The following is a 22,289-nucleotide window of genomic DNA, read 5'->3' on the forward strand; positions in this document are numbered from 1 at the left end:
GAGGAAAGGAGGAAAGAGGTCCGTGGGAAGGGAGGAAGAGGAAAGGTGGGAGACCGGGAAGGACGAAAGAGGAGGGCACAACGGGTGGGGGAATGGGGGGAAGGAAGGAGAGAGGAGTGGGGAGAGGGAACACCGATCTTCACCTCCCCCTCACCACTCTGCGACAGGCAGCGCCGCTCGACGGAGCCCTCGTGCTCACGCACCGCGCGCCGTGGCAGCCGGGCAACTGCGAGGACGGGTGCGCACCGCACCGCGCCGCACCGCGCCGCACCGCGCCGCACCGCACCGCACCGCACCGCACCGCACCGCACCGCACCGCACCGCACCGCACCGCACCGCACCGCACCGCACCGCACCCCTCGCCGCCTCCCGACTGCTGCAGCTACCTCTCCGGCGTCGACCTAGACACTTCCTAGACACTTCCTAAACAACTTCCTTGTCCACAGCTACCTCACCGGCGTCGACTCGCTGCTCCACCTCCTCTCGCGCCCCGACCCGCTCGCGGCCCTCTCGGCGCGCCAGAGGGGCCTCGCAAAGTGGCGCGGAGCGGGCGTGATGGTGCGGCATCAGCTCAGCGTGCGACGCGCCAAGCAGGCCTAGCGCCTGCCTGGAGCCAGGCAGGATAGGCACGAGGAGCGTACCCCAGCTCGCGCCTGCTGGCCCGCATATTGAGTGTTGATTTCACCGCCTCCCTGGCGCCTCATCGCCTCCCGTGCGCTTGCTTCTCGCCACGCGCGGCCCGAACTGCTGCCGCACAGAGAACGCGCCCCCCCGAACACAGAGAAACGCTGGGTTGCGAGAGAGCGGTCCGAAGAGGCCACGACGAACGCGACGATCTGCATATCATGAGCGAGTCAGATTTGAATATATTTTTGCAATTTCGTAATTCAATTTGGTGGTGTGCTGACTCGGCTGTCCTTGTGAGTCCCTACAGTCCCTTCGGAGAGAGTACGTACGGGAGTTTGTGATAATATCAAATATTTCTATAATGTCTAACAAAACAAACATCTCTCTCTCTCTACGTCAGTAATGTCTTATGTGATCAAAAACGAAAAAGCCCAGATAACAGGAGCTCGTCCGACGTCGTTTTTGGCCACGGCCCACTGACACGCGCCCGGGGGACGGACGCACAGAGGCCACAGCGGCACGCCCGCACCGGGAAGAGACGGATTCGGCATTCGCCAGGCATTCGCAGGATTTCGCACAGCGCGCGCGGTGGAAACTGGAATCTCCAATATCGGAATGCGCACGAGCTCTGTATATAATCTCTCGGCGTTTTGGAGGCTGGAGCCGCACTGGCTGTTGCGCTCGATGTGGCGGATCCTTTCGTTAGCGCACGTACTGAAACAGGTCTCCGAGATCGTCGTCGTCGTCGGACAGCACCACCCTCCCCCCCTCGCCCTCCTCCTCCTCCCCAGAGAGAAAGTCCTCCTCCTCCAGCTCCTCCTCGCCCTCGACGAGGCCATGCTCGTCCCCGCCGCCGACGCCAAACGCGTCCTCGTCCGACGCGCCAAAGTCGAGCCCGTCGTCGAGCAGGTCCGCGCCGCCCTGCCGCTCTCTCTCCTCCGCCAGCCGGTCGAGCCGCACCATCACGTCGACCGCCTTTGAGACGTCGACGTGCACAAAGGAGAGGCGCGGCACGCGGCGCATCTCCTTGAGCTCCTGCGCCATCACGTGCCGGATCGGACCGGCCGACGACTGCAGCCACCGGATCGCGCTGATCTTGTCCTTGCGCTCGCCGATGATGGACACCTTGACGCGTGCGTTGCTCAGGTCGGGCGAGAGGTCGACATCAACGATCGAGATCATGTGTCGCAGCCGCTCCTGGATCGCTCGCGGTCCGTGCACCGTGCCGGAGCGGATGATGGTGGAGAGCTCCTGCTGCACAACCTGCGCCACGCGGCTCACCCGCCGGCCGTCGCCGCGGGCGCCGCGGCGCTGCGAGAGCCGAAGCGCCGGCAGACCGGCGCGGGTGGCGACCGCCGGCCGGCTGCACCAGTGGTGCGGGGCGAGCCCCACCAGGGTGAGGACCAGGAGGAGCATGAATGCGCTCACTGGCAGCTCAGGCTATCAGGCCGCGTGCGTGAGCGAGAGACGACGCGTTCACAGCCGCGCCGACGGTTGGGCGACGGCGTTTACCCCGGTATTGACACGACATTGACACCTGTGTGCTGTGAGGCAGCAGTACACGCCTCTAGTGACATACTGGTGGCTCATCACTGTTTTGTACCCAAGCCACGTCATCGTTACCCCTGCAGGCCAGGCGACGATCCGAGATGCAGGCGAGATAACGTACTCCCGTCTCTACTCTTGCCCGCGTGCTTGCGGCCCGCAGTGCCGCAACGCCGCGGTGCGCGGCGGACCTCAGCTGGCGCCGCCGCCCCCGCTGAGCTTGTGGATGCTCACGGCGAAGAGGCCGACTGCGGCGGCGCCGCCGAAAGCCTTGACGGGTAGTAGCAGCAGGGCGGGGTCCGAGGCGTGCACCTTGGAGAGGGCGCGCGCGAGGAGGAGGAGGTGGACAAGGACGAAGAGGACGGCGAAGGCGAGGATGAGGAGGACGAACGTCGACCGGTACCACGGCCGCCCGAGCTGCGGCGCCTCGATCGCGTTCCCGAGGTGGTTGAGCCACTCTGCGGTCGACGCCGCCTCCGAGGCGGGCTCGAGCGCCATCGCCTTCTTGAGGGCCGGGTGGCGCTCCCGCCCGTCGGGCCGCATCGTCCACCGGTTACCGTGCACCTGGTACGACTCGACCACCTCCGCCTTGTTGAGAAGATTGGCCGCGTCCGCCGTCGTGCGCGTCACCTCTCGCTCGCGCCGCACGACCAGCAGCAGATAGTTGCGCGCCTCCGGGCGGAGGTCGAGCCAGTCGGGCAGCGCGGAGGAGACCGCCTCGCCCGGCCCCTTGCTCCGCCGATCCAGCCGCTCGGCACCGCCCGCGACGAGCAGCGCAGCGAGCAGCGGCCGCAGCGTTGCCTCGTCGTCGAGCACGGCGTCCGGAAGGTGCGCCGCGCGCGCGGCAGCGCGTAGCGAGTCGACCCCGTGCTCGGCCACGGGCAGGCCCTCGAGCGCGTAGGCTGCCAGGTCCTCCTTCGTGACCGGGAGGAAGAGGACCGACATTGTTGAGTGCTGTGTCGACTGTGGCGTCGGGCAGTACAACAAGAAGAAAAACATTGGGTCGGCGTGCACTTTCTTCAAATCGTCACGAAGGGGTGACAAGTGTCATTACGAAACAGCGACGGACAGAAGGCCCGCCCTTTGTCGCGCCTCCATTCGGCCAGTTCGGACCGCCGCCTATGAACGCGACCATCGAGGATCTCCTCGCGAGGCTGGAGCAGCTGGAGGCCCGGGTCGACGAGCACAGTCTTTTCCCTGGCGCGTCTGCCGACGTCCTCTTCCTTCTTGTGGCGTCGCTGAACGTCTTCTTCATGCAGGCGCCCCGCGCCCCGCCGGCCCCCCCACGCCCTGCTTGCGTCGGCGCTCCGCCTGGAGCCGCGTGCGTGTGCGTGCACCTCAGCTCGCCCCGCTGCCGCCCCGCGCAGTGCGGTTTTGGAATGCTCGAGGCGGGCTCGGTGACTTCCCGCTCGACGCAAGCCATCCTGCTGAAGAACCTGCTGGACGCGTGCCTCTCCGCCTTCATCTGGTGGGTGGTGGGGCACGGCATCGCGTTTGATGGCACAAACGACTTCATCGGCACGGCCGGCTCCGACATGAGCTCATTCTTCCTTTCCGGCTACGGCGCAGGTTCGCCGGCCGCCCATCACGCGCCCTCCCCCCTTTCCCGCCGCCAGCCCGCTCGCTCGCCCCCCCCCCCCCACCCTATCCCTCAGGCCCCGACTCGGGCTACCATCGCGTCTTCTGGTGGTTCCAGTGGACCTTCGCCGCCGCCGCCGGCACCATTGTCTCTGGCGCAGTGGCAGAGCGCGCGCAGCTACTCGCCTGTGCGCCTCCCGCTCCCTCGCCCCCCCTTCCCCCTTCCCCCTCCCTTCCCCCTCCCCGCCCCCTCCCGACCACCATCTCAGCCCACCCCCTCCCGCAGACCTGGCCTACACCTTCATCCTCACCGCCGTCATCTACCCCATCATCGTCCACTGGTGCTGGTCCGAGGCGGGGTGGCTGTCCACGAAAAACGGGCATGTCGATTCCGGGGGTAATTTCCCCAGCGACGCGGTGCTGGACGGGGTGATCGACTTTGCAGGCGGGGAGACCCCCCCCCTTTAACCCCCCCCCCCCCCCCTCTCCCCCCCCCTCCCCAACCCCCCCCAACCCCCCCCTTCACCCCCCGATATGCGCCTCGCAGGCGCATCGTCGTCAACACGACACTGTCCGCCGCCGGGTCCGGACTCGTCTCGCTCGCCATCGCCACCCTTGGCCAGTGGCGCCGAGGCACCGTCAACTACGAGGCTCCTGCCATCTGCAGCCGCCATCCTCGCCCAGAGAACAAGACCGCCCCCCCGCCGAAAGAAGAAACACAGCGCGCTAGGTTCCCGCCATCTGCAACGGCATCCTCGCCGGCCTCGTCTCCATCACCGCCGGCTGCGCGACGGTGCGCCCTCACCCCCACCGCCATCCCCGCCGCCGTCTCCACCGCCGCCCTTGCCGCTGCCCATCCGTCCGCCGCCCTCACCACCGCCCTCACCACCGCCCTCGGGACGGCCACCACCGTCTCCGAGATTGGGTGAGACGAGCGTTGCGGCTAGGTGCACCCCTGGGCGGCGCTCGTCATCGGGATGATCGGCGGGCTCGTCTACCGCGGCTGCTCGCACTGTGTGCTCCACAAGCTCAAGGCGCCGAGAGGTCTAGAAGCGGAGAGACGCAGTCTTGTGCTCCAACTAGCGCGCGAGCGGGCACGTCTTCCGCCGTATTCGGCCCTCTTCTATTCATGGTCTTCGCAGTCCGTGTATTCACGACAGTTGCTACCCCCCCCCCCACGGGACACCCACACTGGATTCGATACTATGGAGGTATGGTACAGGTGGACGACCCGCTCGACTCGTCGTCAGTGCACGGCGCGTGCGGCGCGTGGGGCGTGATCGCCGCCGCGCTGCTCACCACGGAAGAGTTCGCCGCCGCCGCCGGTTACCAGCGGCGCGCGGGCCTCTTTTACGGCGGGGGCAAGCTGCTCGGCGCCGCGCTTCTGCAGGTGGTCTGCATCCTCTGCTAGTAACCCTAACCCTACCCATAACCCTAGCCCTAATCCTAACCCCAGCCCTAACCCCCACCCTCACCCTAACCCTTACCCCAACCCCAACCCTAGCCCTAACCCTAGCCCTAACCCTAGCCCTAGCCCTGCTATTGCAGATGGTGTGCATCCTCGCCTGGTCGGGCACCAACGCCGGCCTCGTCTTCTTGCTCCTGAAGAAGGCGGGCAAGCTGCGGCGGAGGGAGACCTGTGCGGAACCCCCTCCCCCCCCCCCTTTTCCCGCAGACATGGCCGCCGCCCCCGAGGAGGACCTCGACTCGTCCATCCACGGAGGGGCCCCCCTGGAACCCGCCGAGCACGGCTCGGGAAACACGTCGCGGGCAGAGTCCGTCGACACCTCCGACCCCGTCATCGAGATGCCCGATGCCACCCCAGACAAGGACCAGCCGGCCGCGTGAGCCGGCCGCCCCCACACACATGCCGCATAATCCCCACGCTGCTAGACTCGCGCGGCCGCCGCAGCGAGCCCTTCTCGATACTGTCGTCTGTACTGTCGTCTGTCGCCGGCCTCATCGCACATGGCCGTGCCTTCCCTACACATGTCGTGACCTTTGTGCTTTGATAGCGTGGCCGGGGCACCGAGCTGCGTCTGTGGTCATTGGTCTGTTCCTGGGTTAGAGGTGGTGCAGGAAATTCTCAGCCTCGCACGCACGCATGTCGTCGCGCGGCCGTATTGCATAAGACTTTGCATAAGACGTACATAAGACACGCTTCCTCCCAGTGATGGGCTTGCCTCCACCCGCCGGAGTGCGAGTGGTTCGACCCCCCCGCCCCGCACACCGCCTCCGCCCACGCAAATGCCCGAAATGCAAATCCGAGACGGGTGATGGGATACTATGTTCAATCCCCCCTCCGGGTGATGCCAGGGCAGCAAAACGGGCTACGGGTGGTGCCATGCAGCCAGCCTGACCCCCTAGAGCCGCCCGGCACCACCGCACCGGTGCGAGGCGTGATCGTGCTGCTTGGGGTACATTGTTGTTTTCATGGGCTCGAATGCGGTGTGAAAAAGGCGCTCCGAGGTGCCGATTTTGCACGAGAGTGCGAGGTTCGAGCTCTCGTGCTCCGTCCACAGGCTGCGAGCCGTCGAGTGCTCGCTTCGCACTTTCCATTGGGTCCGTTGGCGCATATCGGGCGCCTCGCAGGCACGCCGTCCCCGCGTCTCTGTGGAGGAGATGCGTCACCCGGTTGCACTCAAATCGCAGCCGAACGCCATATCGCTCCGTGTGCCCCACCGGTGGCTAGCCTGCCGCCACCGCTTCTTCGCACTTTCCACCAGATGTGTGGGCGCGGGGCGGATGCCTCGCCGGCAGCCGAGGTGCTCTCTCCTCGGATCCTTTGCGTCACCCGCAAAAAGTTCTTCGGAAGCCACTGCCGTCTGGGCACTCCACCAGCCCTCCTCGCCTTTTGAGGCTGGGATTGGTGTCGCCCGTGGCATCTGCGCCGGTCGAGAGCTTCCACGTCGCTCATGCGCATCAGGGCGAGCGAAACGCTCGCCCTCGGACCGGTTGCCTCTGTAGAAGCTAGCCCGCTACTGTGCACCACGCTGTGTCCCTCTCTCAAAGAGGGTGTGTGTGACGATACGTTCCTTCTAATCTATACCCGTGCCGAACATCACACGCACACACATCTGAATCACACACACATCTGAAGACAACTATCTGAATCACACGTCGGTCTAGGTCAACATCTCAAAGTCCGAGTCTGTGTCCTCGGCAGGCTCCTGCTCCGCCGCTGCGCCAAAGGCGGTCAGCGTTGCGGAGCCTGTGTGCGGCAGTTGGCGCTGGACATAGGCTAGACGTAACAGCGTGCGCACGTCGTTTCGGCGCTGTGCGACGAAGGCGTTGTTTTTTGCCTTCGCCGTCTTCATCGCCGTGCAAGTCCGCCGCATGCCGTTGAGCGGGGTGATCTCCTCACGCCTGCGGGGGCGGCGCGACACCGGTCAGCCTTATTGCAGGCATGCACACACACACACAGGGAGAGCGCACCCGCGAAGGTACTCGCTGAAGGAGCGAGTCAGGTCGCTCCTCACGTAGTCGACAGCCACCTCCGCGACAAAGTCCACCCAGAGCGCGCACTCGTGAGTGCAAGACTGCAGCTGCACATCCACCACCTCCAGCGCCCAGCCGGCGGCAGGCCCGGGGCTCCGGTGGAAGCAAGACGCGATGCCCGAGTCGATTGCGCCGCCATAGGGCTCGTGGTAGAGCACCCGTCTCTGGTCGACGAAGAAGAGGAGCTGGTGCCAGTGCCCGCCAAACTCGCTGCCGTCGGTAAAGCGCTGCATGACCAGCTTGCGCTCCGTCGGTGCCTCGCCCGCGAACAGCTTCGCCACCCACCCGGTGGGGGCTCCCGATTTGAAGCGGTTGAAGAGCGATCCGGCGCGAATCGTCATCCCCGAGATCGGCGCCCTCGCCTGCACGTCCTGGCTGTCGGCCCACGGTGAGAGGTCCTGCATGTTATGCACAATGATGTCGTTCAAGTGCTCGTCGTACCTGTCCGTCGGCACGGGGCAGCTCGAGCGACGCTGGGTCGCCCGGCCGTAGAGCGTCGGCTCTAGCTCTGTCCACGAGATGCCGAGCCCAGCTTCTGAGGAGACGGTAGACGAACCGGCCTGGGCGGAGCCAGCAGCACCGCTAGAGGCCGCATCCGTGGTGGAGCTAGAGGCCGCGGCGGAGGAAGTGGCGGCGGCGGAGCTGGCAGAGCTGGTGGCGGCCGCGCGGTTGAGAGTGGCGGCGGAGGCGGAGGTGCCAGTAGCGGTGGCGGAGGAGGGAGGGTCTGCGCGTGCCCGACGCCACACGCGGAGGGTGCCGGGCTGGAGCCGCGCGCCGGGGTCGCTCCGGATCGCGTCCAGAGCAAGACGTAGCGCCTCGCCCGCCAAAGCTTGCCCGGCCTCGGCGGGCAGCAGCTCTTCCACGCTCGACAGCGGCTCGGCCACCTTGCGGATCGGAGTCTTTGACTCGCCGCGGTTCCACGGATCCATGATGTAGAGGTCCGACCCATCCAGCACCTCGTGTAGCCAAAGGTGGCTGACCTTGTTTGCCCTGGCGGCTGGAGTCTCCGTAACCAGAGCGAGGTAGACGCCGGGCTCGTCGCGGTAGGTGATCTCCGCGACGCGGTCCTTCAGGAGCCGGGACCGCGTCTCGGCGATCGATGACACCGGCGACTCGGTCGCGCCTCCGTCGTGCTGCTGCGCGGCCGTGGCAGCGTCCGCCGCCGCCGCCTCCGCCTCCTCCGCCGCCTCCCCTTCCGCCTCTGAGTCGACGTCGTCGTCGTCATCACTGCCGTCTACGTCCATTTCGCCAGTCATCGGCAGCTGCGCCGCGCCGCTCGCGCGCTCTGCCCGCCTGGCAGCTACCTCGGCCCTCTCCTCGCTCTCGGCCCAGCGAAAATCGTCGTCGCTCGCCTCGTACAACTTGTCGGCGTCTCGGTGGGCGGCAGCCATGTAGACCTCGAGCGTGAGAGGGTTGCGAAAGACGGAGTGATGGACGCCGGTCTTCGCCGTCTTGATCTGCTGTTCGCACTTAAAGTTCGAGATCGGTAGGCTCCGCGAGACTTCGCGAAGGTGCGATAGGAGGTCGACCGAGTCCTTGACGAGGTCGCGGTCGACAATCTCCTCCAGCGTCAGCGACGCGTTGCCCGGCTGCTCGAGGACCTCCGAGATATCGTGAAGGATCGCCCGAAGCGTCGAAGAGCAGATGTCGCCCGGACCCTCGTACCTGTCGGACTCTATCGCGCTCTGCACCTTCTCGGTCGTGCTGCCGTCAAACATGTGGTTCGCGATGCTCTCGTAGAATCCGGTGGCGCCCTGCTTCTCGTACGAGAGCAGGAGGTCGATGGTCGCCTTCAGACCACCCTTGTCGTCCAAGAGGCCATACTGCAGCAGAAGCGGGTTATCAAAGAAGGGCGAAGACTCGCGCTCAAAGTAGCCACTCGTGCCGAGGCCGTCCACGGTGTATTCGTTGGCCCCAAAAATACTGGTGGCGAGCGACTCCACGTTGACCGCTCTGAGGGCGGGATTGGCGGCCCGTTGCACAAACTCCTTGACCGGCAGGAGGTCGACAGCCCAGACAGAGGCGATCGGCGCGTTGGCGGAGTCCGCGGCCGAGGCAAGCCAGGCATAGCAGCGGCGCAACACGCGGTGGACCTTCTCCATCGCTTTCCCCTCGTCATTCTCGGTGAAGCTTAGGAAAGAGTCAAGCAAGAGGTTGTCGAATTCAGCGATGAGAGCGAGAGCGACGCGGACCTTGGGCTGCGCCACCTCGCGCAGCAGCGCCGCGAGCTTGGCGCCGATCGAAGTGGGCGACGAGTCGAACTTGTCGTCCAGCAGCACCGCCATACCCTCAAAGCCGATCGGGTCGGCGAGCGGGTCGTCCACGCCGCCCGAAGCAGGAGCCAGGCCACCGAAGCCGTTTGCGCGCAGCTCGTAGTCGACGACAAAGGTCAGGCCAATCTCAAGCCGCCGGCTTGTCGGGGCGAGGTAGGAGGCCTGGCCGCAAGAGTAGCCCCAACGCATTCCGGGCGACAGAGGCGCGCCGCCGAGCGTCTTCAGACCCTCCGTCTTTCGGATGTGCTCGGTGCAGCCGGGGGTCGTGCGAAGGGCGTAGCAGAGGTCCTCCAGCAGCTCAGTCGCGCGCCACCGACTCCCGCTCACCTCGTCGTCTCGCCTCTTTCGGTGCGAGAGGAGCAGGCCCGGAGCCCGCGTGAGCGGCCCGAGTGAGCGGAGGGCTTGCAGCCCCGAGTTGTGGCCGATGTGAGAGAGGCACGGGATGCGCGTAATCAGCCAGTGGCCGCCGCCCGTGTCCGCCTCGATGAGCTCGCAGAGCTGCTTGTGCACGCCTGCGTGTCGGCCGCTCATCGTGTTGTCGTTGTCCGAGCAAATGAAGTGCAACAGCTCGAGCGGCGCGCCCGTCGCCTTGACCGACCGCAGCGTCTCCCTGGCGATTACCGCAGCGGTCTTTTGCTTGCCGAGGTGCGAGGCGAAGCAGGAGACCTCACGGAGCCCGTCGTGCGGGCGAGTTGCTCCGAGGTGTCCCGCTATGAACCCTCTCCGAGAGCGGGAGCCGAGGTCGAAGGCGACGAAGTAGGTCACGCGCGAGAAGGTGAACTCCACCTCTTGCATGCGCTGCACCCGGTGGACGGCCCGGTCGATGAGGGAGCACGTGCCCGCGCTCGGCAGCCGCACGCGTGCGATATCGTCGTCCGAGATGTCGAACAGGAGCGTGGCGCCATCCCGAGCGAGCGACGCAGCGCCGCGCATCGAGATTGAGCGCTCCGTACCGCTTTTGTGGCGGTACAAGTACACGGCCTTGCGCAGGGCGGCCGAGTAACGATTACCCGTCATGTTTTGACGCAGCGCGTACTCGACTCGATGGCGTGGCCGGCCGCGCTGCGGCCGGCGCGCCTCCGCTGCCCGCACCTCCGCCGCGCGCTGCCACAGGCCGAGGAGCGAGTCGGCCTCTGTCGGCTCCACCTTGCCGAGCACGCCGGGCAGGTGGAGCGAGAAGAGCTTCACGTCGTCGATCGCCTGCAGGGCGGCCCGCTGCAACAGCGGAGTGTTGAGCGACGCCTGCAAGACGTCGAGGCTGTAGAGGCCCGGGAGCGTCGGCACGTCGCTGGGCTCGTACACCAGCAGCAGCTGCGAGCGAAACGCTACGCCGAGGGAGCGGCCGGAGCGGCCCTGTACCTCTGGCCGCATGACGAATTCGCACATCATCAACTGAATGAATGCACCCCCGCCAAAGTGTCGCAGCGGGTTCGAGAGCTTCAGCGCCAGTTCTCGAACGAGCCTCGTCGTTGCCGCCGCGTGCAGCCGCTGCCGCCGCCGCTCCTCCTCGCGCAGCCCTACGACTTGCAAGTCGAGCCGGGCTTGGGCACGCAGCTCGCGAGGCGTCGGCACGCCTGATGTTTGCGTCCCGGTTGTCGCTGTAATCGCTTCGCGAGCGGCGGCACGGTGGCCAACCTCCTCCAGCTCGAGGCGTCCGATGTCTGCCACCAGCGTGAGCACGCTTGCTTGCTGCTGCTGCTGCTGCTGCGCAGGCTCCGCTGGAGCACTGCTCAGAGAGGGAGGTTCCTCGTCAACCTCCATGCGATCTCCGTTCGAGGCCGCAGCCGACGAGCCGCCGACGAGCCGCTGCGGCGCTGCACGGGAGAGCGATCCTCGGCGTCCGTGCTCTCTCTGGTTGTAGATCCCGTCGCGGCGGCCCTCGTCGCTCGTGCTATGCAGCTCCATGGCCTCGCCGAGGACGTCGCCAACCGTAGCATGCCGCGGCGCTCTCAGGTTCTTTGCGACGCCGACTCTGCGCGAGCCAGCACGGCTTTGCGGCCGCGAGGACGTTGCACTCGGCGAGGGCGCCTGTTGTGACGAGATCGGAAGCGTGAGATAGCGACGACTGCGCAGGCACAGAGTCGCAAACTGGCGGTACCGAGCGGCGATCTGGTCCTGGCCTGGAGCCGGGACGGACTCCTTGGCCGCTTTTGCGACGCTGTCCCAGGCCTGCGCCCGCTCTTTTCGGCATGGCTCGAGCACGAGACAAGTCGGAAAACCGCGACAACTTCGGCGGGCATTCACAGATTTTTACCACCTCGGAAGCAACGCCTGTGTGTTCACCGGTGCTAGAGAGTGTCGAAAAGGAGTCCACACTGCATTCATCGACATCAACGCGCCCCGCTGCGCCGCGCTACTCGCGAGAGCGGGAGGAGATTTGGGGAGATTGTCGGGAGATTTCCAAGATTGTCACCGGGGTGTGCGTGGGTAAGTCGTGCGTCCTACGTGCCAAGGCGATGTGCATGCTAGTCTGGCTCGTCCCAATACGCTCAGGGGGCCGAGAACAGCGCTCTGTCGCGCGCTACTTTCCGTGCTGCTGAGAGAGGCCCGGAGGGGCCCACCACGGCCCACGCTCGCCTCGGAAATGCAAAAAAATGCTCCCAGGCCCCCTCCCGCCCACCCCGCACACCTGCTTGACTACTCCCGAGCCCCACGAGCCGAGGCGAGAAAGTTCGAATTAAAGTGCGGAGTTTGAACATGGTAATGGGATGCTGGCTCTGTGGTCTCAGGCCCAGTGAGGTAGTGCACGCGACTATCTCCCGGATCCTGCTGAACAAGCTCCTCTTGTAGCTCGATCGGTCACACCGCCATCACCGTCGAGGAGAGGGGGGACGACACTGCCTCAGCACACAGAGCAGCGTGCACCTCGATCCTGTACCGTGTTTGTTATGACCCCCCCCAGTGAACACACCAATGAGGGTGGGCGAGACGATCGAGGGGTCCCGTACCACGCGGAATCGACCCTATCCAGTGCTCAAGTGCTCAAGACACGCTATGGACTAAGATATGCATTCGCGCGACGTCTAACCCTGCCAATGCACTGTGTACTCTCTAGGAGAGTACATAAGCTAAAAGTATACGTACATAGGCAGGACACACCGGTGCATATAGGGCCGGTACATACACATAGCAGTACTGGCCACGTCCCGCGCTGCCTCCCGGCCCAGTTTCAGATTTTTCAGCGCGCCGCTCGCATGTGCGGCGCGATCGTCCGCCATGAGTCGATCGGCAGCGCGACTCGTAACTTGCGGCCATGCTATCACCCTTGCGACAGCCTGTCGGCGCTGCTGACCGTGCCCTGCTGCACAATTGACCACCTGCATAGCTCGCGGCCTTAGCATCCAGCACATTCAGTGACGACCTGATCGACCTGATCGTACGGCCAGTAGGAAGGTGTCCTTCCAGCGCGTGCACGCTTCTGACGCAATGCGCGTCACAAACTGCCTCGGATTGGCTGCTGGCAATCTCGAGGCTATGCCTACACAGCCTCGCGCGCATGGGTAGTCAAGAGGGACCACGCACCTTCTCAGGACAGCGCCGGTGCCTCTCTCTTGGACCGGCCTGTCTGCTGTCTGGAGTGATATGTCGGCGGTCAGTACGACCGATCAGGTCGGAGTTTGCTGATGATTGGAGGGTCTATCTGTATGTACTCCTCGAGATCTCTCCAAATCTTCCCTCTAATCAACCGTAATCATTCGGGAAGTTGGCGCTCTGAGCGACTCTGAGCGCCGGGGCCCCGTTTCCGCACTGCTGCGCGGCGCACGGTGCCTCCGGGGGCCCCCGCCTCCCCCCAGAGCCGGATGCTCGGGGACGGGCTACGGGCAAGAGAGCCCTGACCCCGAGCACTTGGAGCAGTTGGGAGCCTCACACCCAGGGCCGGGGAGCTCAGAAGCGCACCCAGCGGGCCAGATGATCGGGATCGGGTTGCGGGCAAGAGAGCCCTAGCCCTGGGGGGTGCGCGTTCGCAGGGAAGGGGCCATAAAGAAGTAAACACGGTTCTCCGAGGGTTGGACCCGCGTACCGGGTTTCCCTTAACTGCAGGACGCCCCCTCTACTCGGAGCTAGATGCAGTGGACATTACACTGTACACCACGCACAATCACAGACACTTGCTTAGAGCCGTAGAGCACTTGGAGCACTTGGAGTGCAGTTGGCAGCCGCACGCCCAGGCAGGGCCGGGGAGCTAAGAAGCGCACCCAGAGGCCGGACGATTGGGGCAGCGGCGCGCCTGCAACTGGCTCGATGCGGCCGCCGGCGACGGGTTGACGCGGCTCGATCTGCTTCTCATCTTCACGTTCGTCGCGTTTTGGAGGAGCTCATCTCCATGTATGCAGCGTCGAATACACGTCGTGCATGAGGGTGCAGGATGAGAACGTAGAGCCGCGGGCGCGCCGGGGTGACCCGGATGAGACGACAGAAGACGTACTGCAGTGGATACACGCACTACACACACCAAAGATCACCAAGCACAGAAGATCAGCCTAGGAAAGACAAGCAGAGCACGGGCTGTCGGCGCGATCCATTTCAAGCCACCCAGGGCCCGGCGCGGCTAGAGGGGGGGGTGTTCTCTAGGCCCCTAAAGGCCCTACGCGCGGCGTGAGAGCTCGGAAGCGAGCTTACACGGCGATCGAGGATGGCGCGGTTCACCCCCTTCACCGAAGCGATGGACCAGATGCGTTCCGCGTGGTGTGAAACAAACGAGAGGCGGGAGTGCTCTCTCTAAATGTACGTAAGAGCCACATAAAAGAGAGAGGTGGTCAACGAGACCGAGCATCAAAACTTCAGGAAAGAAGAAAAAGAAAAACTCCGGTCTGAATCAACATTCTGTACCCCTCCTCTGCACCCCACACTCCGTCGGTCAAGCGGTCAATGGCGTTGGCCCACGGCGTCGTGACGGCAGAGCTCGAGCGGCCGTTGCTTGCGAACGATCGGCAGGCCTCGAATCCGCGGGAGGGTCTTACCTCCGCCCAAGCCGCTGCGCTTCTGCAGGAGTTTGGTCGAAATGAGATCGTCGAAGAGAAGGTCGCCGACGACCACCGCCGCTTCGTGAGTTACGCTTCGCATAGTAACCGCCACCTCCTCGGCCCACACCACAGGAGTCCATGCTCTACATGTTCACCAAGCAGTTCCTCGGCACGATGCCAGCCATGATCGAGCTCTCGGCGATCCTTGCAGCGGCGCTCGGCGACTGGCTCGACTTTTTCATCATCGGCGCTCTGCTGCTCACAAACGCGACCCTCGGCTTCATCGAGGAGCTAAACGCCCAGAGCTCTGTCGACGCCCTCAAGGACGGCCTCATCCGCAAACTCCCGGTCAAGCGCGACGGCAAGAGTGTCATGATTGAGATCACCGAGGTAGTTCCCGGGGACGTGGTCTGCCTCTCCCGCCGTTGCAGTCCGCTGTTCTCCAGCCCCTTCCCAAGTCTGCGCGCTTCACTGTAGGTCTTTGTGCGCGGCGGCAACGTCGTGCCTGCAGACGGCCGCTGGCTGCATGGTGACGAGCTCTCGGTCGACCAGGCTGCGCTCACGGGAGAGTCGCTGCCCGTCGCCGTGCCGCGCGAGGACGGCGATGAGGTCGGCTCGGGCGAGAAGCTGTGGAGCGGCTCCATCATCAAGACGGGCGAGGCCGAGATGCTCGTCACCGAGACGGGGCTCAACACGATGATGGGCGAGGCCGCCAAGTCGATCCAGGAGTCGAGCGGCCACCAGGTCGGCCTGCTCGAGTCCAAGATCCAGGCGTCGGGCAAGGTGCTGATCCTCATCACGCTCGTCGCCGTCTCGGCGCTCCTCTACTACCAGGTGGTCGTGCGCGGGCAGGAGCTGGGTGAGATCCTCGAGATGTCGCTCTGCCTCGTCATCGCCAGCGTGCCCGTGGCGCTGCCGATGGTGCTCAAGGTGACGCTCTCCGTCGGCGCAAAGGAGCTCGCGGGGGAGGGCGCCATCGTCACTCACCTCACCGCGCTGGAGGAGGTCGCCTCGATGCGCGTGCTGTGCTCCGACAAGACGGGCACGCTCACCACCGCGCAGATGACGGTCTACCACTCCATGGCGAAGTGCTGGAACGGCTTCACCGCCGAGCAGGTCCTGACTTACGCGGCAGTCGCCTCCAATGCGGCCAACAAGGACGACGCCATCGACCGCGCGGTCTACCAGGCCTTTGCCGAGATGAGCGTCGGCCCGGGCGGGGACGTGGACGTCGCGGCCGACGCGCTAGGAAAGAAGTTCCGCACCGAAAAGTACTTTGGCTTCAACCCGACTGTCAAGCGGACGGTCGCGGACGTGCTCGATCTCAACACGGGGAAGAAGTTGCGCGTGGCGAAAGGCCACCGTCGCGATGGCCTCGAGACCCGAAGCTGTGACATATCACTGATACCACGACACCTGGCCATAGGCATTGTCTCCAAGATCCTCGAGACGGGCGCCGACGGCGGCGAGACCTGGAAATGCTCCGACTTCGACACGATCGCGCCAAGCGTCCGCGTGGCCGATGCGGAGTTCGGCAAGCAAGGCTACAAGACGATCGCGGTCGCGGTGGGCGTCAACGGAGGCCCGATGAAGTACGCCGGCACGTTGCCGATCATGGACCCGCCGCGCTCAGACACGGCGTCGACGATTGCCAATATCCGCGGCTCTGGCGTCGCCGTCAAGATGATCACCGGGGACCACCTCAACATCGCGAAGGAGATGGCGCGCCAGATTGAGCTCGGAACCAACATCATGCCCAACACGGAGCTATGGCCGGTCTCGGCCCAGCGCGATGAGCTCATCCACTGGGCCGACGGCTTTGCCCAGGTGATGCCGAAGGACAAGCACGAGGTGGTGGCGGTCTTGCAGCAGGCTGGCCTTGTCGTCGGCATGACCGGAGACGGCGTCAACGACGCGCCAGCTCTGGCGAAAGCACAGGTTGGCGTCGCCGTCGCCGGCGCCACCGACGCGGCCCAGACAGCGGCCGACATCATCCTTACCCGCGAGGGGCTAGGGCCGATTTACACTGCGATCCTCACGTCGCGGCGCATCTTCAAGCGGCTCAAAGCGTACGTCGTCTACCGCATCTGCTGCACCGTACAGGTCGTCTGCTTCCTGTGCTTCCTGTCCTTCGTCTTCAACGAGGCCTTCTCCGCGCTCTACATCATCCTGCTCGCGCTCTTCCACGACCTGACCATCGTCACCATCGCGTACGATAAGCAGACGCCGTCGGCGCAGCCAGAGACACCGACCGTTCGCGGGCTGGTCGTCCAGTCGTACGCGATGGGCCTCTTCCTTGCCGCCGGCTCATGCATCCTCTTCGTCTACGGCCACGCGTTCATGAGCGAGTCCTTCGTCGAGTCTTTCAAGTACAAGGAGGCGCTCATGTTCTTACAGATCACAAACTCGTCCGCCTTTCTCATATTTTCGGCGCGCACCCCCGGCTTCTTCTTCGCTTCGACACCCGACAACAAGCTCGCCGGGTCGGCCATCGCATCGCAGATCGTCGTGAACGGACTCGTTCTCTTCTCGGGCGGGTGAGATGCAGCCTAGACGAAGCCGTTACGTAGCTTCCTACACCCCCGCCTCTGCCCCGGTGCCAGTTGGCTGGTGAACGAGCTCCGGCCACAAGATGTGCTCATCACCTGGCTGTACAACCTCGTCTTGCTGCTGCTACTCGACGTGGTCAAGATGGGGGTGCTCGAGGCCGAGGCCCTCCTCGAGGGCGGCGCCTCGCGGCCATCGGGCCGCAACGCCTTTGCCGGCCTCGCGTCGTGCTGTGGCCTCCTCGGCGGCTCGAAGCGGACGGCGACGTCGGCCGGCCGCGGTACTCGCGCTTCCGTCTCGCGCTTCCAGTCGGGCTCGAGCCGCCTCTCCCAGGCGAACGTCAGCGGGCTGCACAAGATGAACTCGCTGAAGAACATCGACGCCCTCGGCTCGCCAAAGTCGCAAAAGGGTGCGCTCCTCCCCGGCCCGGCGATCGTGGCTGCGCGCGTGAGCGGCTTCGGGAACGTGGACGAGAAGTTCGACCGCTTCCTGCTGCAGCGCCACCAGTAGGCAGCGCGAATGCGCGTGCGTGTGCGCATGCACGCACATTTCTAGATTTGGCGCTTGCAAGCGAGTCGTCTCGGGGCGCTCTCTTCTCCTGGCCCCACCGTGTCTCGCGCTCGTCGCCCCCAGGCTGCAGAACCGGCCCCAGATGCGCATGCACGCACATTTCTAGATTTGGCGCTTGCAAGCGAGTCGTCTCGGGGCGCTCTCTTCTCCTGGCCCCACCGTGTCTCGCGCTCGTCGCCCCCAGGCTGCAGAACCGGCCCCAGAAGGGGACGATCCGGGCGAGTGTGGCAGTCTAGTATCGTGCCCTGTGTGTGAAGAGTAGTGGCAATTCGGGATCGTGAAAAGTTGATGAAATCATTACCCCGGGACACGCGCCCCCGGGGCGCGCAAACTGTCACTTCTCGCAGGCTGCGAGAGACAAGCTTTCTCGGAGCGACAGGCTCAAAACAAATAAGGGTATGTTGGGTGCGATCACTAGCGAACGCCAGTGCGCTCCAGAATGGTGCGAATGCCCTTCGATCGCGTCGGTCCTTCGAACACGCCGTACGCCACCCTAGGGTTCGGTACGTACTTTCTATCCTCCGCCATTTTGTCTTCCTGGTCCATTCCTCCGTCCGTCGCCGCAAAGTGTGTGAAATCGTGTGAGACGTGCAGCGCGAGGCATGTCTGCGCTACTTTCACGTTCAGGGCTCGTCCCTTCCCGGATCGGAGCGGCTCGCTGTCTGTTCCCATCTTGATTTGCGCTCCTTTGCCGTCTCTCAGCTCGCCCCCGTCTCAAATTCGTCGTATCGGAGCAAGAAGCGCGTTAGGAGCTTAGGGGATCCTCCTGTAGCTCCCCTACTCTGATCGCGCTCGCCCCGTGTCCGTTATCCCACAAACAGCTCGTAGCCTTCGTTCTGCCAGTTTCTGTGTCTCTGGGGCGCTCCCTCTGGGAACCAATTTTCTCAAAGAAAAGAAAGAAAACGTACAACCCAAGGGAGGGATGGGAGGACGGCACGCCGCCACCACACAGGGATTTCACTGGAAGGAAGGTGTGTTGCTAGCCGTCGCCCACCCTTTTTCTCAGAAAGAAAGAAAGAAAACAGACAACCCAAGGGAGGGATGGGAGGACGGCACGTCGCCACCACACAGGGATTTTAAGGAGAGAAGTGAGGTGCTAGCCGTCGCCCACCCTTGTGCGTCTACCTTTTCCTATCTCTGTTCGCAGTTTCTCGCCAATTCTCGCAGCGACCTTCATGCCACCTTTTTTGCCACCCTTTTTCTCCTGCGAAAGGAGTTCGCTGCGAAAATTCTTTTTCTCGAGTCGTTCGGTGGGTTCGGGAAGGGGGTCGGCGAGATCCTCTGGAAGGCGGCGGACGTTCGACAGAACAAGCTGACGCGGGCCCAGTACCTCGATGAGGTGACTTGGACCACCAAGAACGGGCTAAGGCTGCAGAAACAGCGTATCTCAGTCGTTCTTCACACGGCCATCGCAGAGCAGATTGTGAATGAGCTTGCCTGCGGCGAGGGCGGTCGAGTGCACGGAGCTAAGTGCCTCACCGTCCTCGCAGGAGTCGCTTAGGCGGCTCCCGTGGTGTACCTGTGTTAGTGCCAGTGCGCGCCAGTCCCGCAAAAGAAAGAAAGAAAACAGAAACCCCGAGGGAGGGATGGGAGGACGGCACGCCGCCACCACACAGGGATTTTAAGGAGAGGAGTGTGGTGCTAGCCGTCGCCCACCTGTAGAGGCCGCCGGAAACGGGACTATACGCGGCACCCGCGCTCGTCGCGCCCCGGGGCGGTGCGCAGACATCGCGAATTTGCCCGCTCGCTCGACCCTTTTGCCGCGAGAGGGCGCCGGCCGCGTGTAAGAGGTGGCTGGCGCCCTCTCGCGGCATTTGGTGGCGTGGGGAGTGTGGAACGCTACTGGCGGTGTGACAGGGCCTCTCTCGGTTGCGTATGCCGCCATCGGCACGCGGGTGCACAGACATCGCGACTCCTGCGCGACTCTGCCCGCTCGCTCGACCCTTTTGCCGCGAGAGGGCGCCGGCCGCGTGTAAGAGGTGGCTGGCGCCCTCTCGCGGCATTTGGTGGCGTGGGGAGTGCGGAACGCTACTGGCGGCGTGACAGGGCCTCTCTCGGTGCGTATGCCGCCATCGGCACGCGGGTGCGCAGGCATCGCGACTCTGCCCGCTCGCTCGACCCTTTTGCCGTGAGAGGGCGCCGGCCGCGTGTAAGAGGTGGCTGGCGCCCTGAGGCGGCAATTGGTGGCGTGGGGAGTGTGGAACGCTACTGGCGGTGTGACAGGGCCTCTCTCGGTTGCGTATGCCGCCCCATCGGCACGCGGGTGCACAGGCATCGCGACTCTGCCCGCTCGCTCGACCCTTTTGCCGCGAGAGGGCGCCAGCCGCGTGTAAGACTAACCCAAGGTCAGCGTGCGGGGCTAAGTCATGTTGTTGCTCTTAAAAGAAAGAAAGAAAACAGACAACCCAAGGGAGGGATGGGAGGACGGCACGCCGCCACCACACAGGGATTTTAAGGAGAGGTGTGTGGTGCGCTATCCGTCGCCCACCCTAGGGAGTCTGCCTCTTCCTATCTCTCTTCGCAGTCTCTCGCCGATTCTCGCTGCAACCTTCATGCCACCTCGCGGTCGTCCCACCCTCGTCGTTCTCTCCCTTGTCACTTCCTCCTCTGTCGCGTCGTTCTCTTAAAAGAAAGAAAGAAAACAGACACGCCAAACGAGGGATGGGACGAGCGTCGTTCTCTTGGAGGACCTCCTACAAGTGGTTGAATTCTTATTCTCTCACTGCGACTTGTCGTCGGGAGGCCTCTTTGTTTGCCCTGCCATCTGGGCCGCAGCGTCTGGCATGTCATCTGGCTTCCTCCGTGGCGGCTCGTCGGGAACGATACCACGAGAGGCGCGTGTCACGGCTCCTCAAAACAGACCGGCCGAGATCCGCGCACTCACGTCGTGCGGTCGGCGCCTAGGGCAACTTCGCCCTCAAGCCGTACTTGGACTGTATCCGAGAGACGCTGGGCGCCGCGCTCTGCGTGAGCAACTTTGCGTCGCAGATCGTCGAGAGGCACAACAAGCCCGAGGTGGAGGTCGGCACGTCGAGCGAGCTGCTGCTGAACCCGATCGTGATCAGGCGATCCGACCATGAGTCGGTCCTCATCGAGTCGGCAGTCAACTCCGTCCGCTTCTCCATCAAGGCGCGCATTGCTGCGGAGGGAGTCGCCCGCCTCGCCGCCGCCTCGCCCCACCCCGCCCCCCCTGCCCCCCCCCTCCGCGGGTCGCAGGTCAAGCAGCTCGATGAGATGGACGAGATCCTGGCGCGCAAGTTCACGCGCTTCCTGATGCTGCGCGCCGACAACTTCATCGTCCTGCGGCGCAAGCCGGTCCCCGGGTACGACATCTCCTTTTTGCTGACAAACTTCAACGTCGAGGCCCTCTGGAAGCACAAGCTTATTGACTTTGTGATCCAGTTTATGGAGGAGATCGACTCGGAGATCTCGGTACGCGCACCGCCGCGACGAGTGCCCCCTACCCACCCCAACCCGCCCCCCGCCCACATCCGGCGCAGGCGATGAAGCTGGCGGTGAACGAGCGAGCGAGGATGGTAGGCTACCAGTACCTGCGCGAGATGTGCTAGCGGGGGGAACCACTACATTGCGCGTGCTGTGCGTCTGTGCGTGCGGCTGGCCCCCTGCACCCAGAGGGGCATCTCTCGAAGCCATGTCAAGTTGTCGTGTCCCTCGCCTGTCGCCTGCGCCGCTGCGCCTGCGCGCCTCCCCGCGCCTGCCGCTTGCGACGGCTGCGCGGCGCGGGCGCGGGCGCCGCGGCCGTGCGCGGCGCGCGAGCCGGGCGGGGGCGGCGCGGCGCGTCGCTCGCTTGGGCTTGCGCGTCTTTTGGGACTCTCCACCTCCGCCGGGTCCTTATTAGCTTTTTTTGCAATAAGATATGCAATATCCGCGCGCCGCACAATAGTACATGCACGTGTGTGACATACGCCTAGGCTAGCAGTAACACTCAAGAGTTCATCGAGTTCGAGAGACATGCATTGCGCACACGCGCCGGCAGCCCGGCACGTCCCACGCACACCTGTGCATACATACACACACATGCACACCGCACGACATAATTGTTACATTCGTGTACGGTGTACGCGTAGGTGTGTGCGTTATTCCCTGCGCCCTTGCATGCTGTAGTATGGCAGGAGGTTACGGCGAGGTAGTAGGGATGTGGGGTGGTTAGTAGAGCGCCGGCGCCGTCAAACTGTGTCGGAGAGACGGCGACCAGGGCTTCAGGAAGCTTCCCGGGCAGCGGAGGTGAGAATGTACAGTCGGGCTGCCAAGCCCGAGGACGGGGATTGCGCAGCGGCCCGAAGAATAGTGCGCTGCGGCCTGCTCGCTGCTGCTGCTGATGATGATGATGATGCCAGCGCTCGCCTCAGCTGACTTGGCAGCTGCAGCCGCCGGACTCTTGGCCGCCGCCGCCGCCGCCGCCGCCTCGCCCAGCTTTGGTGGCGCCGCCTGCAGATCATCGGGCGGAGGGGTGCGGCCGGCCCAGGGGAGGGAGGGGCGCGGAGGGGCGGGGAGGGGGTGGAGGGGGGGTGGAGGGGGTTGGGGGAGGGGGTTGGGGGGGGGAGGTGGTGGTGGCGGGGGGGGGGGTTGACCGCTGATGCGCATCAGGAGGCAGGTCGTGTCGTCCCCCGGCGGAAGGTAACCGTCTCAGTCCTACCCGTGCCTGCGCAGCGCCCCGGGGGGGGGG

General features: G+C 64.6%; 7 protein-coding genes across 7 annotated transcripts in view; 5 read left to right on the plus strand and 2 right to left on the minus strand.

Annotated features, from left to right (window-relative positions):
• Positions 1-1,051, plus strand: part of EMIHUDRAFT_433336 (hypothetical protein) — a 3,546-nt gene extending 2,495 nt beyond the window's left edge. Inside the window, exons 4-5 of the mRNA XM_005793735.1 lie at positions 166-238; positions 447-1,051. Of these exons, the coding sequence (XP_005793792.1) occupies positions 166-238; positions 447-556 (183 nt within the window). The 3' untranslated portion in view covers positions 557-1,051. The remainder of the gene's footprint in view (positions 1-165; positions 239-446) is intronic.
• On the minus strand, positions 1,035-2,043 carry EMIHUDRAFT_199701 (hypothetical protein; the record flags this gene model as incomplete). The annotated part of the gene is made up of 3 exons (XM_005793736.1): positions 1,035-1,103; positions 1,459-1,878; positions 1,981-2,043. The coding sequence occupies 3 exons, from the start codon at positions 2,041-2,043 to the stop codon at positions 1,035-1,037; spliced, it is 552 nt and encodes a 183-aa protein (XP_005793793.1).
• Positions 2,044-2,131: 88 nt separating this feature from the next.
• On the minus strand, positions 2,132-3,124 carry EMIHUDRAFT_351316 (hypothetical protein). Its single transcript, XM_005793737.1, has one exon. The coding sequence runs from the start codon at positions 3,115-3,117 to the stop codon at positions 2,365-2,367; it is 753 nt and encodes a 250-aa protein (XP_005793794.1). The 5' UTR covers positions 3,118-3,124; the 3' UTR covers positions 2,132-2,364.
• Positions 3,125-3,244: 120 nt separating this feature from the next.
• On the plus strand, positions 3,245-5,898 carry AMT13 (putative ammonium transporter). Its single transcript, XM_005793738.1, has 10 exons — positions 3,245-3,431; positions 3,540-3,741; positions 3,828-3,938; positions 4,037-4,109; positions 4,196-4,388; positions 4,481-4,543; positions 4,698-4,784; positions 4,973-5,140; positions 5,299-5,389; positions 5,426-5,898. The coding sequence occupies exons 1-10, from the start codon at positions 3,294-3,296 to the stop codon at positions 5,596-5,598; spliced, it is 1,299 nt and encodes a 432-aa protein (XP_005793795.1). The 5' UTR covers positions 3,245-3,293; the 3' UTR covers positions 5,599-5,898.
• Positions 5,899-14,390: 8,492 nt separating this feature from the next.
• On the plus strand, positions 14,391-17,902 carry EMIHUDRAFT_426283 (hypothetical protein; the record flags this gene model as incomplete). Its single annotated transcript, XM_005793739.1, has 5 exons — positions 14,391-14,543; positions 14,618-14,893; positions 14,963-15,916; positions 16,016-17,022; positions 17,089-17,902. The coding sequence occupies 5 exons, from the start codon at positions 14,391-14,393 to the stop codon at positions 17,540-17,542; spliced, it is 2,844 nt and encodes a 947-aa protein (XP_005793796.1). The 3' UTR covers positions 17,543-17,902.
• A 148-nt stretch (positions 17,903-18,050) lies between these two features.
• On the plus strand, positions 18,051-19,103 carry EMIHUDRAFT_199707 (hypothetical protein; the record flags this gene model as incomplete). Its single annotated transcript, XM_005793740.1, has 3 exons — positions 18,051-18,158; positions 18,230-18,370; positions 18,750-19,103. 3 exons carry the CDS (start codon positions 18,051-18,053, stop codon positions 19,101-19,103), a joined length of 603 nt encoding a protein of 200 aa, XP_005793797.1.
• Positions 19,104-20,346: 1,243 nt separating this feature from the next.
• Positions 20,347-21,490, plus strand: ARPC4 (actin related protein 2/3 complex subunit 4). Its single transcript, XM_005793741.1, has 3 exons — positions 20,347-20,436; positions 20,507-21,034; positions 21,103-21,490. Exons 1-3 carry the CDS (start codon positions 20,386-20,388, stop codon positions 21,169-21,171), a joined length of 648 nt encoding a protein of 215 aa, XP_005793798.1. The 5' UTR covers positions 20,347-20,385; the 3' UTR covers positions 21,172-21,490.
• The last annotated feature ends 799 nt before the right edge of the window (positions 21,491-22,289 follow it).

Source organism: Emiliania huxleyi, assembly GCF_000372725.1.
Source record: "Emiliania huxleyi CCMP1516 unplaced genomic scaffold EMIHUscaffold_10, whole genome shotgun sequence".
In the NCBI taxonomy this organism is placed as follows: domain Eukaryota; phylum Haptophyta; order Isochrysidales; family Noelaerhabdaceae; genus Emiliania; species Emiliania huxleyi.

Coding starts and splice junctions, on each gene's coding strand:
- ARPC4 (XM_005793741.1), top strand. CDS start 20,386: ATGTCATCTGGCTTCCTCCGTGGCGGCTCGTCGGGAACGATACCACGA. Junction 20,437..20,506: donor CGGGAACGATACCACGAGAG/GCGCGTGTCACG, acceptor GTCGGCGCCTAG/GGCAACTTCGCCCTCAAGCC. Junction 21,035..21,102: donor AGATCGACTCGGAGATCTCG/GTACGCGCACCG, acceptor CATCCGGCGCAG/GCGATGAAGCTGGCGGTGAA.
- AMT13 (XM_005793738.1), top strand. CDS start 3,294: ATGAACGCGACCATCGAGGATCTCCTCGCGAGGCTGGAGCAGCTGGAG. Junction 3,939..4,036: donor GCGCGCGCAGCTACTCGCCT/GTGCGCCTCCCG, acceptor CCCCTCCCGCAG/ACCTGGCCTACACCTTCATC. Junction 5,390..5,425: donor GCTGCGGCGGAGGGAGACCT/GTGCGGAACCCC, acceptor CTTTTCCCGCAG/ACATGGCCGCCGCCCCCGAG.
- EMIHUDRAFT_351316 (XM_005793737.1), bottom strand. CDS start 3,117: ATGTCGGTCCTCTTCCTCCCGGTCACGAAGGAGGACCTGGCAGCCTAC.